General features: G+C 42.5%; 1 protein-coding gene across 4 annotated transcripts in view; it reads left to right on the top strand.

Annotated features, from left to right (window-relative positions):
- Nucleotides 1-14,408, top strand: part of LOC132870885 (butyrophilin subfamily 1 member A1-like) — a 106,227-nt gene extending 91,819 nt beyond the window's left edge. For all 4 annotated transcript variants that reach the window (XM_060904862.1, XM_060905123.1, XM_060904938.1 and 1 more), the window contains one exon: nucleotides 13,567-14,408. In XM_060904862.1, coding sequence (XP_060760845.1) covers nucleotides 13,567-14,114 — 548 coding nt within the window. In that variant the 3' untranslated portion in view covers nucleotides 14,115-14,408. The remainder of the gene's footprint in view (nucleotides 1-13,566) is intronic.

Raw genomic sequence — 14,408 nt, 5'->3', positions numbered from 1 at the left:
TTTCACACATCCTTTTTTCCGTCCATAGGCTTCCATTGATTTTTGGCCCCTTTCATATGAATGGAGTTTTGCTCAGTAACACTTCACCACATATCCACTGGTGTAGTGTGCTTGTATACAGCTTTTGGATCGATGCACCCGTTAGCATTCTAGCTAGCTGTTAGCATGATAGCTGTTAGCATGATAGCTGTTCCGCTACAGCTCAGCAAGCACACTTTGCATTTTCTCTGCGGAAATGCAGTCTAGTTGGAGCTGTACCAGAGCGAGCTACAGGGCCAGCGGAATACCAGCATCATCACACCGGGACATCATTCATCAAAGCCGGCCAACACTCGATTGGGGTACGTGTTGATCAGTGTTAATATTATGAATGGCCATGGTAATTTGTGTGCACACACATTCACGTAAACCCAATGCATTGGTAGCAGACTCGCAACCGTCTAAAAATAACTCTGCGTGTCTAGATAAGTTGTTGCACAACTAACTATTTTGCAGGCATATTGATTAAGAAGCCAATTCACTCTGCGTGGTCATTATGGCCGAAGAGGAAAAAGGCCAACTTGGCCATGAGACTGAACTTGTTGTGGGTGCAGGAGTAAAATCTGTAACTGAAAAACGTGTGGTTAAATTAACACCCAAAGTTTTGTTGGAAAAAATAAGCATTTTAGAAAAAGAAAGTCTAATTTTGGTAAACTGTCAAAAGTAAAAGAATCTATTGCTAAATTGATGGGTGATAAAGAGCATGTAAATGTGGTTGAACATCAATTTAAAACATTCAATGAGTTGTGCGACAAAATACAGCAGGTGCATAAATCTTTATTGGGTTTATTGCCTGCTGATGAAGTAAACAAACATGAAATATGGTACCAAGCTAAAATGTTGAAGATCAATGAGTTTATTGTGGGTACAAATCAATGGTTGTCTGACACTAAAGCTTGTCCAGCTACCAAAGTGGGTGGTGATTTTGATGATGATTTACCGCGTCAAACTGAAACTCAAACTGAGCAGTCTCAAACTGTCCAAAGTGAAAATGAAATTGGACCAACAGAAACACACACACATGGTTGTTGACAACACTTTAAAGGAACTTGAACGGGATGATTCTCAAACTGTTGATGTCAATGCTGGAGATGGAAAGGAGGTTGATGCCAGCAATGGAAATGGAGCTGCTGTTGGAAAGGATAAGGGAGAAGATGATCAGATTCAACCTCAAGACAGCATTTCAAATGTGCAGTCAAGGCACTATGGCTCAAGTTGCGGATCTTCAAGTAGCAAATTCTCCACTTCTTCAGCCAGATGCAATGCAGAGGCGGAACAGGCCGCGCTCTTGGCTCGAGCTGCTGCTTTAAAGGATAAGCATGCACTGGAGGAGCAGGAGCTCATCTTGAGGAGAAAAAGGGAGCAGCTTGAGCTGGACACTGAAATAGCTGCCACTTTTGCTAAGCTAGCAGTGCTACAGGTTGGTAGCAGTGTCCATTCAAGGCAATTTGATGAAATGGCTTCTTACTTCAGGAAAGGGGCTAGACCTAAGCTCTCACTCACCTCTCTCAATCCACAGGCCTCAATATTTGTGGCTACACCCTCACAGCAGCATGCACCTCTACCACAGCAAAGCAATGCCTCGACATTGGTAATACCAACTGTTATGCCAAATTTAGTGAAAAAACAAGTTGCCATTACAACATCCTTACCCACTCATTTTGCAGCACAACCAAAGCCAACTGTGAGTCAAGGCTCTCAACCCTCTCTGTTACAATCAAAGACAACCTTCAGTCAAAGCTTTCAACCCTTTAAACCCACTCTAGGCCAACAAGCGTTTCAACCCCTGCAAGACCAAAATCAGACAGCAGGTCTCTATACTCTGCTGCAACAACAGAACGACATAACAGCTCTCCTTGTTCAAATGCAAACGTCACAACTGCTGCCGCACCGAGAAATTCCAACGTATGATGGAGATCCTCTGTAGTTCAACACATTCATGAAGGCATTTGAGCACTGTTTGGAAGCAAAGACCAGCTGTAAAGGAGACTGTTTGTACTATCTTGAGCAGTACACTGGGGGCAGCCAAGGGATATTGTACGCAGCTGCCTTCATATGACTGCAGATAAAGGACTTGCTGTTGCCAAAAAGTTGCTCAAGGAGCACTTTGGAAATGAGTTTAAGATAACAGCGGCCTACATGGAGGTGGTCACAGGATGGCCAAGTATCAAAGCTGAGGACACCAAAGCGCTCAAAGCTTATGGACTTTTCCTCCTTGAGTGTTCCAACACTATGGATGATCTTTGGTACTTGGAGGAACTTAACATGCCAGCAAACAAAGATTGAGTCAGAAGCTTCCGTATAAACTCCGAGACAAGTGGAGAACAAAGACGTGAAATACTCAAAAAAAAAAATTGGTCGAAGAGCACGATTCTCAGACATTGTGAAGTTCATTGAGCACCAGGTCAGAATCACTTCAAATCCAGTCTTTGGTGACATACAGGACACTTCACCTGTTATCAAAGGAGCTATAAAAGCAAGCAAGTTACAGGTGAAACTGTCACAGGTGAAACCACAGCTGAGAAGAAACAGCTTTGCAACACAGGTGGTCATTGAGGATGGATGCAATGCAGGCGCTCACAAGAATGAGGATGGATAAAGCAAACCAGATTGTGACAAGAAAGAAAAGGCTCAGAACAAAGTGATGTCCTTTACCAAGACTGATTCTATTTCCTGCCTGTATTGTGATGCTGGTGGTCATGTCTTGGAACAATGTTTTAAACTGGGAAGAAAGACACAGGGAGAAACTGGACTATCTAAAGGAGAAAGGTCCGTGTTTCAGTTGCTTGTGCACAGGACACTTGAGCAAGAATTGCGACAGGCGCATCACTTGCAAAAAGTGCAACCGAACGCATCCCACTGTTTTGCATATTGGAGAGAAGGAAAGGGTTACTCAGAAGGATCAGAAGAACACTGAGCATTCAAAGACTTCTGACAGCTGTACAACATCCTCCGCTTGTGGTCTTACAGGGGCTGACCACTGCAATGGAATTTTTCCCATTTTGCCTGTTAAGGTGAAGTGCTCAAAGGGAAACAAGGTTATTGAAACCTATGCCTTTCTGGACCCAGGGAGTACAGGAACTTTCTGCACCAGGAAGCTCATTGACAAGTTGAACATGGAAGGATGTAAATTCAAGATTCATATCCGCACCTTGGGCCATAATAACACAGTAGAAAGCTCTATTGTTGACAGTCTGGAGATCTCAGGATTTTCTGGTGAGTGCTTCTATCCACTGCCTAAAGTGTGTACCCAGAAAGAGATGCCCGTTTCTCCAGCCAACATAATCAGCAAAAGGGAGCTGAGAAAATGGCCTTATTTAGAGGATGTAAAGCTTCCCCAAATAAATGCTGATGTTAACCTGTTAATTGGCACAAACGCCTCCAAGCTGATGGAGCCTTGGGAGGTGATTAACAGTCGTGAAGGTGAAGATGGACCCTATGCTATCAGAACCCTACTGGGGTGGATAATAAATGGCCCGTTACGGGGAAGTAGCGACTGTGGAAATGACCACCCTTCAGTTCATGCCAACAGAATCGCCATTGACAGACTTGAACTGTTAACCAGCCAGTACAACTACGACTTCAATGAGCAAGCTTCTGCAGAACAGGAAGAAATGCCAAGGGAAGAAAAGAAGTTTGTGGAGATAATGGAAAGCTCTGCTCAGCTTCAGAATGGACACTACACGTTTCAACTGCCTTTCAAAGGGAAAGATGTTTCAATGCCGAATAACCTCTGTGTTGCCATGCAACGTGTTTGTGGTCTCAAAAGGAGATTTCAGAAAGACATAAGCTTTTATGTGGAGTACAAGAACTTTCTTGCTGATGTCATTAGCAATGGCTACGCCGAAAAAGTGCCGCAACATCAGCTTGAAACACCAACAGGAAGGTGTGGTATATCCTGCACCATGGTGTGTACCATCCACGGAAGGGAAAGCTACGAGTGGTGTTTGACTGTGGAGCAGAGTACAAAGGGGTCTCGCTCAACCGTCAGCTCTTGCAAGGACCGAACCTCACCAGCTCGTTAGTTGGAGTTCTTTTGAGGTTCAGACAAAAACAAGTGGCCATAATGGCAGACATAAAGGCTATGTTCCACCAGGTCAAGGTGGCAGAGGAACACCAGGACTACTTGAGATTCTTATGGTGGCCTCAAGGTAACCTGGAGCAAGATCTTGTAGAGCATCGCATGACTGTCCATTTATTTGGAGCGGTTTCATCACCCAGTGTCACCTGCTTTGCTCTTAGAAAGACTGCTGAAGACAACCAGGCCAACTTTCCAACAGAAGTGATCGAAACGGTCAACCGAAACTTCTATATAGATGACCTCCTGAAGAGTCTGCCCTCTGAAGAGGATGCAGTTACCATGGTTAAGAACCTTATAACTATTTGCAGCAAAGGAGGTTTCACCCTCACTCAATGGATCAGTAACAGTCAAGAAATGCTTCAAAGCCTCCCAGAGGATCTCAAGTCTAAGAACCTGCATGAGCTTGATCTGGACAGGGATAAGCTGCCATTGGACAGAGCTTTGGGTTTGCAGTGGTGCATCGAGACGGACACTTTCAAATTCAAGCTGAAAGCCAAGGAGAAGCCGCCAACCAAGCGAGGCATGCTATCCATCATCAGTTCTGTCTACGATCCATTGGGATTCTTGGCACCCCTCGTACTCCCCGCCAAGCTGCTGTTGCGGGAGTTATGTAGGACGAAGTGTGATTGGAACGATCCAATACCTCCAACTTTCCAGCAAAAGTGGAACAAATGGCTGACAGATCTTGAGAAGGTGGCATATTTCAAGATCCCCAGATGTGTGAAGCCTGAAGGATTTGGAGGACTGTCAGTGCCCAATTGCACCACTTCGCCGACGCAAGTGAGAATGGATATGGTACGACTACTTACCTGAGGATGCAGAACATGGATGAGAAAGTTCATGTTGCCTTCCTATTTGGCAAAGCCAGAGTGGCTCCCCTGAAGCCTGTCACCATTCCCCGTTTGGAGCTCACCGCTGCTGTTGTTGCGGTACGAGTAGACAAGATGCTTCAATCAGAGCTCCAGCTTCCACTGAAAAAGACCTGCTTTTGGACTGACAGCACATCAGTTCTTAAGTAGATAAAGAATGAGGACTGAAGATTTCAAACCTGTCGCAAACAGGGTAACCACCATCAGGGACAACTCGGAAGTTGAGCAGTGGAGATACATTCCCACATCTCTGAACCCTGATGATGATGCTTCATGTGGATTGAAGGCAGAAGATCTTGTGAAGCAAAGATGGATAGAAGGCCCGGAATTCCTACAGGAACCTGAAGAAACGTGACCAACATTTCCTGTGGATACAAGTGTCACTGCCAACGACCCAGAAGTAAAAAGAAATCTGACAGTCAATGCAATACTTGTGGACACCAACGCCACATCACAACTGATTACCCATTTCTCTGCTTGGCAAAGATTGAAGGTTGCAGTTGCGTGGCTCCTTAAGCTGAAAGGAACTCTGCTCAAATTGAGTAAGAAAAAAAAAAAAAAAGAGTTGGAGCTTGCAAACACCAGTGCTAATGGAGCACCAAAGTTGGACATGCAAAAGGAGATGCAAGCTTTCTCAATATCGCTTGGGAATCAGAAGGTGACGCTGGAAGATCTCTTGGCAGCTGAGACCTCCATAATTGCTTTTTGTCAGCAAGAGAGATTCCCCACTGAATTTGCTGCACTAACCTCTGGTAAGCCACAAGTGCCGAGAAGTAGCAGCATCTTCAAACTGGATCCGGTTCTAGAAGGAGGACTTCTACGAGTTGGGGGACGGCTGAATAAGGCAGCAATCCCTGAGGACATTAAACATCCCCTCATCTTGTCAAAAGACCAGCACATCTCTGACCTTATCCTCCGTCACCTCCACCTACAGCTTGGACATGGAGGTAGAAATCACGTTCTTTCCACTACAAGGAGAAAATATTGGATCACAAGTGGACCTACTGCAGTGAGGAAGATCATATCAAGATGCCTCATCTGTAAGCTCCATGGTGGAAAGACCGGTGAACAAAAAATGGCAGACCTGCCAGAAGAGAGAGTGGTTTCTGATCTACCGCCGTTCACCAACGTTGGCGTAGATTACTTTGGGCCAGTTGATGTGAAAAGAGCATCATGAAAAGATATGGAGTAGTGTTCACTTGCATGACAAGCAGGGCCGTGCATCTGGAAGTGGCCTATTCTCTTGACACAGACTCGTGCATCAACGCACTGTGTAGGTTCATCTGTCGAAGAGGACAAGTCTCGCACTTGAGATCCGACAATGGCACCAACTTTGTGGGTGCAGAAAGAGTTGTGAGAAGCCTTAGCCTCTTTGAATCATGACCGCATTGAAAGAGCCTTGTCCAAGAAGGGAATCAAGTGGTGCTTTAACCCTCCAGCTGCATCACATCACAGTGGTGCTTGGGAGCACATTATACGGATGATCAGGAAGATTTTGTGCTCCATCAACAAACCTTGGATGATGAAGGGTTCCATACAGTGCTCTGTGAGGCTGAAGCTATGCTCAGCGATCGCCCCATCACAAGGCTGTCAGAGGACCCCAACGACCTTGAGGCGTTGATGCCAAACCATCTGCTACTCCTCAAAGGAAAACCAGTTCTCCCACCAGGACTGTTTGACAAAAGAGATGTTTACACAAGGAGAAGGTGGAAACAAACCCAGTACATCTCCGATCTCTTTTGGAAGAGGTGGATCCACGAGTACTTACCGCTTTTACAGGAGCATCAAAAATGGAACCGAGAGAAGAGGAGTTTTATTCCTGGAGACCTGGTCATGGTTGCTGACGCCACAGCACCACATGGGTCATGGATGCTAGGAAGAATCCTGGAAACCTTCCCTGATAAGAGAGGTCTGGTACGTGTGGTTCATTTAAAAACCAAAACAAACATCATTGAACGACCCATAACCAAAATATGCTTGCTTAATGAAGCTAAAGAGTAATTGATTCCCATTTGAAAATGGGCTATATATTTTTATTTTTTCTCTTTATTTATGGCTCATTTGAATTTGGTGTAATTGCTCTGACAGATGCAATTAGGGGCTGGAGTGTATGAGCCATATTCATTTTGCTTTATGTAATTGTACTCCATGTCACTAGGGGGCTGTAATTGCTGTGTAGCTCAACTGACCTCAGGTCAGCCCAATTAGGCCATTTAGTCTAGGGAAACCCAGACACAGGTGTTGCGGAGTTAGGAAGCAAACAGTTTTTCGACTGTGCCTATGTGCCTTTGTGGTTTGATAGCAATTCGGTTTGTTGTTTTTAGTTACATGTATTATGAGTTAACGTTATTGCCGCTATATGATATGTGAAGGAAAATAAACCTTAGAGGTAATTATAACTATACTGAACTCTCCGTTTTTCTATGTTCGCGTGCACTGGGCGCACGTCTAAACTAAATCCTCCGTGTTAGCAACCAGTACTAGACTTCGTTTAGGACCTAGTACATACCTGTTCATTAATTTCACCAGAATCAGTTTGATCATGTGACACAAGCTGCTCCTCTGGTTCATTCAACCACTGCTCAACGCTCCTTTGAAATGTGTTGCTGTAGTCCATAATGTTAGAAAACCATTCATTATGTTTCCTCTGCTCCTCCTCAGGGAGTAAAGGAATTAGCGTATCATGTGACATGGTGGCATTTCCACGCTGTTCAGTTAAACTCTCTAAAAGAGATCGTGCCTGTAAAACATTCTTTTTTGCATGAATGATTTCATTTGTGGTATGAACCCTTTAATTTTATTCACACTCATTTTCCTTTCATTTTGAAGCTTTTCAGTTTAGTTATACAAAGCCTTTGCAGTGGGCTTAGATTGCCTTTTCCCACTCTCCATTTCAAAACTTGAAATAACACTCTTTTGACTATTTTTTTTCCTAGTTCCTTTTCAATACTCTTATGCATCCAGACACTTCAACAGATCCAAAAACGTCACACACATTAACAGAGCAGCGGCAATTTCAAAGAGACAAAGCAGAGATTCAACATACCGGTAGCATGGAGGTTACAGTTACGCATCCAAACACTTCCACAGATCCAAAACATCACGCACATTGGCAGAGCAGCGGCGATTTCAAAGAGACAAAGCAGAGATTTATCCTCCTGACAGTACAGAAATATTAGGCTACAGCACTGGATCCACACAATCAATGCCAGCGATTGGTATGACCAACTCTTCCAACCGGTGTTCAATCGAACAATGTCCCCTATGGACAGACAACAGCATAGGCTATGCGAGCCACATTCCTTCCAATTAGCACACAGCTTAATGGGCATAACCAGCCCTACCTGGCTTTGAGTGCTTCGGCTCGTGGCTGTAATGATTGAGAGTCAGTGCCTTCCTTCTTTTGTTATCTCTGATGATCCTTTCTCCCATTTGATCCTTGATACGCCTCAAGTTGCTTTCCTAATGCCGTTTTTTTTTGTTGTTGACAAAAATGTAGCGACTAGTATCCGAAGCAGTCGCTGAGAGGCTGAGGGACGGGTGTTAGCTGATTGTCTGACGCGCTGTAGGCTACTAAACAAAATATCCGCTGAGATCCAGGAATCCGTTTACCGGGTTTTATTGAAAAAGTATGACAAGTTAACATAAAGTGCTCAAAGTATAAAGAAAATAACAGCGGTCAACAAAAAATACGGCCTCCCAGTAGCTCACCCTCTCGTCTTAATTACTTCTGCCCGTGCCATTGCACCTGTGACTATATTAGCTAAATGTTACCGCCCATAGGCTATGCTCGTCACCCAATTACTGTGATATCAAAATAAACGACAACAAAAAAATAACAAAACATAATAAACTAAATAACCCATAATATAAACCACAAAATTATATATAATACATTTCATCATAATAAATACCTTCATGGCTCCTACATATATCGATGGTTAAAGGTTGTCCGTGTTTCTGATAGTAACTGCAAAATCAAAACAAGCCTTGTTCTAAAATATAGACCAGGACTTAGGTTTTACACTTAAAATGTAGATCCAATAGAGATCTTGCATGTGACGTCACAGCCGATCCAGATTGTGACAGACGCCATCGTGTCGGTCAAACGCCATATTCCGCCTTCTACTTCTACTTCTGGTTCTACTTCTGCTTTTACTTCTACCTTTTCTTCTGGAAAACCCTACTATATACAATTCTACTACAACGGCTGTGGCTACAAGCTCTCCCTACCTGTGCATGTTTTTTGTTTTTTGTGTGTATTTTTGCGTGTTGTTCGTCTGTACCGGACTTCAATATCCACTACAACCGTATGGACTTACCGGACATTGGTTTCCAGCAGAAAATGACGGTTTGTAGCGATTTCCATCGCATGCACAACATTCCGGACGAGAAAAAAAAAAAAACATTCCGGACAAGACCAGATTGCGAGACCAGCACCCCTCTGTGGATTGTTATCGGAAGCAAAGCGAAGGAGGCGGCGCCGGGAGCCGAAGCAAAAGCGAGGCTACAGGCAGAGCCGGCCTGTTGACTAAGCTCAGAAAACAGCCACTCAAATCTCCACTGCCAAGCCTCTACCTCTCCAACGCCAGATCCATGTAAACAAGACGGACGATTTGGAATTACCTTATTCTATTCTATAATCGGCTGGTCAGTGCTATATTCAATACTTAAGTGACTTACCCATCCACTGAGGATCATTTTCTTGTTTACAAGATGCCACATCTGAGTCGCTGACAAATCCTGAATTTCTGTAAAGATAACTGTCCAGAGATTTATAAGCACGCAGTGCTTCACCACTGAACAGCGAGGGAAAGTTGATGAGGTAATCATACACGTCCGGGTATTCCGCTGGCAGTTCAAAATCTGGTCGTGAAAACTCCGTCCGGAAAGCCATAAGGGTCACAAATCTGTAGATCATTTATTTTATACATATATCTAGTTATCTGTTCATTAGAAAAATGAGCCGTGTAGTCCGTCGGTTGAAATTGATCCATTCTGTACACAAGTGCAGCAGTATTCAGCTGTGTTTTTGACCGACACGATGGCGGTTGTGTACTTTCCGGTCACGTGACTGCAAGATCTCTATAAATGAATGAATACATACATACTTGTTTTAAAAAAATTAAATACATAATAAATGTATGTACCACAATGTCAGCTTGATTGAATTTACCTGTGCTCCTTGATGTGATGACAATCTCAGAATCAGAGTCTGACGTATCATCCACTGTTGTAAAAACAAAAAAATCCAACAGATTATTATGTATCCTACAGTAGAGTATGTAATTATGTAAAAAATATTGAATCATGAGCTCCACAAACCTCCTTTAAAGTGTCTTTCTATGCAAATGAAAAAAGTAATCCTGGAATATGCTTTTCCTGTTTCATTTTTATATTCTGCCAGTTTGAATGGCCTTTCTGACCCAGGCACATGGATCACCACTGAGCAGTCTAGAGAAAAGAATATACAGTCTATCACGCATGTCCTTGTTGAAAGTTCACATTTTCTGGACAGCTTGTTTCAGTAGATCAGGTGCTGCTACCTCCGGGTCTGTAAATAACGGGAGTGTTTTCCCTCTTAGAGCTTTTAAATCAGTTCCATGTGGCACCATCAATTTTATGTTTATCTAGGAAAATAATAGAAAGATAAAATTAATTTCATATATCATATACACAGATAAAATATGATATACATACAGTTTTGCAATGCTATATATAGAACGGCCAATACAACTTACCTGGACATGTTTCCTTCCTTGTTTTGGTCGATATCTTCCTTTTGGCCCACAGTTACAGGACTGTCGTTCTTCTGTCTTTGAGCTTCTGTACTCCAGGAACTGTTTATATGATGGACATGGTTATTCTGCTGGAATGGACAGAGTTTCATTTTGTGGTTCATGTGTTTTCCACAAAAGGGGAAAAACATCGTTCAGTCACAGTTGATCCTTTGAAGACCTAGAAAAAGTCATCCATGCCTTTATTACATCCCGGCTAGATTACTGCAATTCCCTCTATCTTGGTCTCCCCCAGTCTCAATTAATACATTTACAGTTGGTGCAAAATGCAGCTGCTAGACTGCTGACAAGTACCAAGAAGAGAGAGCACATTACCCCTGTCCTGGCTTCTTTACACTGGCTCCCCATTAGTTTTAGGATCCAATTTAAAGTCCTACTAATAGTCTACAAGGCGCTGCATGGTCAAGCCCCTATTTACATCTCAGATCTTCTAAAACCACCCCCTGCACCTAGGTCCCTCAGATCTGCTGATAAAGGTCTCCTCCATGTGCCCCGGGCTCACTTCAAACAAAAAGGTGATAGGGCATTTGCAGTAGCGGCTCCAAGTCTGTGGAACTGTTTGCCCCCAGACATTAGACTTGCCCCCTCTATCTCCTCTTTTAAATCCAGGCTCAAAACTCACCTCTACTCACTGGCTTTTGCATCCTCTTAGCTGCCCATTCCCGAGTTATTTTTGTAGTGGGTGTTATTCAATGTTGTTGTTATTTGTTGTTTGTGTAATTCTGGCCTCTTTGTCTATCTGTCAATCTCTGTGTTTGTAATGTGTATTTTTGTTGCAGCTATTAATGCATCTTTTCTTTTTGTGTTTGTTTGTCCATTTTACTTCTGATTTCTTAGCTACCTTATGTACAGCACTTTGGTCAGTGAAAACTATTTTAAATGTCTCATCTCATTATCTCTAGCCGCTTTATCCTGTTCTACAGGGTCGCAGGCAAGCTGGAGCCTATCCCAGCTGACTACGGGCAAAAGGAGGGGTACACCCTGGACAAGTCGCCAGGTCATCACATGGCTAACACATAGACACAGACAACCATTCACACTAATTCTGCTCTAATTCTATTTATTACAATCAGATTCCAAATTCCAAATACTCTATAAACATTCCATTCTGTTATCAATCAGAAAAAAATTATTATAAATCACAGCACTTTAAAAAAATAAAAGCACTTCAGCAATGTTACACAAAGATCGATCCATAACAGTTGTAAATGTCCCTTAATTCCACAGGGTGTCGATAATGGTGGACACCGGTGAAAGTGATCACTATTATCGACTCCTCACGTGACTCTCAAACGTGCATTTAGATACAAAATGGCGACTGTCAAATGAAAGAGTAAGAAACAAAGTAGGTTTCGATAAGGAGATCATGAAATATTGGTGAATTTGATCAGTAAAAACATGTCCATGATCTTTCCACCATGCTTACCTGCGATAACACCCAGGTTTTCCTCAAATTGCTGATTGTGCTAAAAAAAATTCCATCTCAGGTAACGAGCTGCATCATCAGACGACAAGATCAAAGGGTGAAGCAGGTCTTCCGGTTGATTAATTAACCAATAATAACTGTTATAACTGAAACTCATCTTTGTAAAATTGTTTTTTATTGGTAAATCTGAAAAGGTGTCGATAATTATGGACTGCCGATAATTGTGGCCGCTGCTCTAGATAGATAGAAAGGAAGAAGAAATATACGAAAGAGAAACATCCACTGTATAAGAGAAACTGAAATCTCCATAAAAATAATTATAGTAGTAACAGAACCGTTCAAAAAAATTATCAGAGACTGAACTGGAAAAGGGAAAAAACAACAATAACAGTGAAGCGGAGTGTGATAAAGAACTGTAAGGAATGGGGGGTAAAGTGGAGAAAATAAGAGGAGGGAATGAAAGAGGAAAAAGTCAGGAGCTACTTTTCTTGGGGCAAATTTGATCGGATACGACGCTTTAACACACAAACCAAATACATGCGATGTGAGCAGTAAGATGGCGGCCAGGTGGCTTCACTCGTTTCTACAGCACGGGATGGGCTCTGAGCCCTCCAGATTTTTATACAGAGCTCAGTGACACACACACACACGATTCCACTTTAACTTTTATCCAGTAATGTTACTTGAACCCCAAACTGATGACATCAACTAAATGCCTCCAGATAATAAAATCTCTCACAATGCTGTGTGTAAATTGTTTATTTTAGGAATATTATACACACTCACCTACGAGCTAATGAAGGTGTGTCTCTCTCCTTCTCTCTCCCAGTGCGCTTTTAAACTTGCACACACAGGGAACCTGAAAACTGATCAATTACCGTACAATCGTAAAATAATGAGCTCAGTGACCTTACTGAAGTCAAAGGCTGAAGAAATTGTGGAATCTTATCAGTAAACTCTGACAACAAAACTGTCTGGAGAAAAGCAGGTGAAAAAGGTCCTGCTAAAAAAATCCCTCTCAAAATGACGGTGTTGTATTTCACAGGAAAAATCTATTGAGTGTGGAATTCACCCAGCAGAGAGTTTAGACCATGATGCTTTTCAGGTCTACAGCAACATGCTGTCTACAGGTTCGACAGTCAGCATTTGTTCATTATTCAGTAAAAATGCTGTGAAAACGACAGACATTTGGAACAGTGTGGACAAGTTTTCTCTTTTTACAAGAGATCATTTAAAAATGTTGAATTATTTTCTACAAATCCTCTCATAAATCTGAATAAATCTGATCCACTGGATGATGATTTAATCTTTTTTACCTTCAAACTCACATCACACACTGTGTGTTTCTCTCAGTGGATGTGACTCTGGATCCTGATACAGCTCATCCTGAACTCATCCTGTCTGCTGATGGAAAACAAGCGAGATGTGGAGGCGAGCGGCAGAAACTCACTGATACACCACAGAGGTTTAAATACCATCATAGTGTTGTGGGAAAGCAGAGTTTCTCCTCAGGGAGATTTTATTATGAGGTGCAGGTCAGAGGGAAAACATTGTGGACATTAGGAGTTGTGAGTGAGAACATTAACAGGAAGGAGTGGATTACACAGAAACCTCAGTATGGAGTCTGGACTGTGGGACTCAGGAAGGAGAATCAGTACTGGGCTAATGCTGATCCCGATGTTCCCCTCCCACTGAGAGAGAAGCTGGAGACGGTGGGGGTGTTTGTGGATTATGATGAGGGTCTGGTCTCCTTTTATGATGTGAAGTCCAGATCTCATATCTACTCTTTCACTGATCAGCATTTCACTGAGAAACTTTATCCATATTTTGATACTTGGTTCAACGATGAAGGCAAAAATGCAGCCCCACTGATCATCTCTCCTGTATTTAAACCTGAATGAATTTTCACCTCACAGATTTAATCATCTATTAAATGGTGAGAATCAAAAGAAATATTTTACTTTTTCTGGTGAATGTTAGAAAGACATTTCCCCTTTTAAAGTGCTGTACAGTTTATTTTAATGCCTGGGGTTTGTTTTCTCATCAATAAATAATTTGAATCCTACAGTCTGTTTTTTACACATTATGATTGTGGAAGTTTGTCGTTCCGAATCAAATCTGAATAAAGCTGATTTACAGTTCACACTGAGATTTACTGCAGAATTGAATCTGATCAATAAAATGGATGAAGTTCA

The sequence above is a fragment of the Neoarius graeffei genome, chromosome 1 (assembly GCF_027579695.1).
Source record: "Neoarius graeffei isolate fNeoGra1 chromosome 1, fNeoGra1.pri, whole genome shotgun sequence".
Lineage (NCBI taxonomy): Eukaryota > Metazoa > Chordata > Actinopteri > Siluriformes > Ariidae > Neoarius > Neoarius graeffei.
The sequence above is the reverse complement of the archived record's forward strand: the minus strand, read 5'-3'. Positions and strand labels throughout refer to the sequence as shown.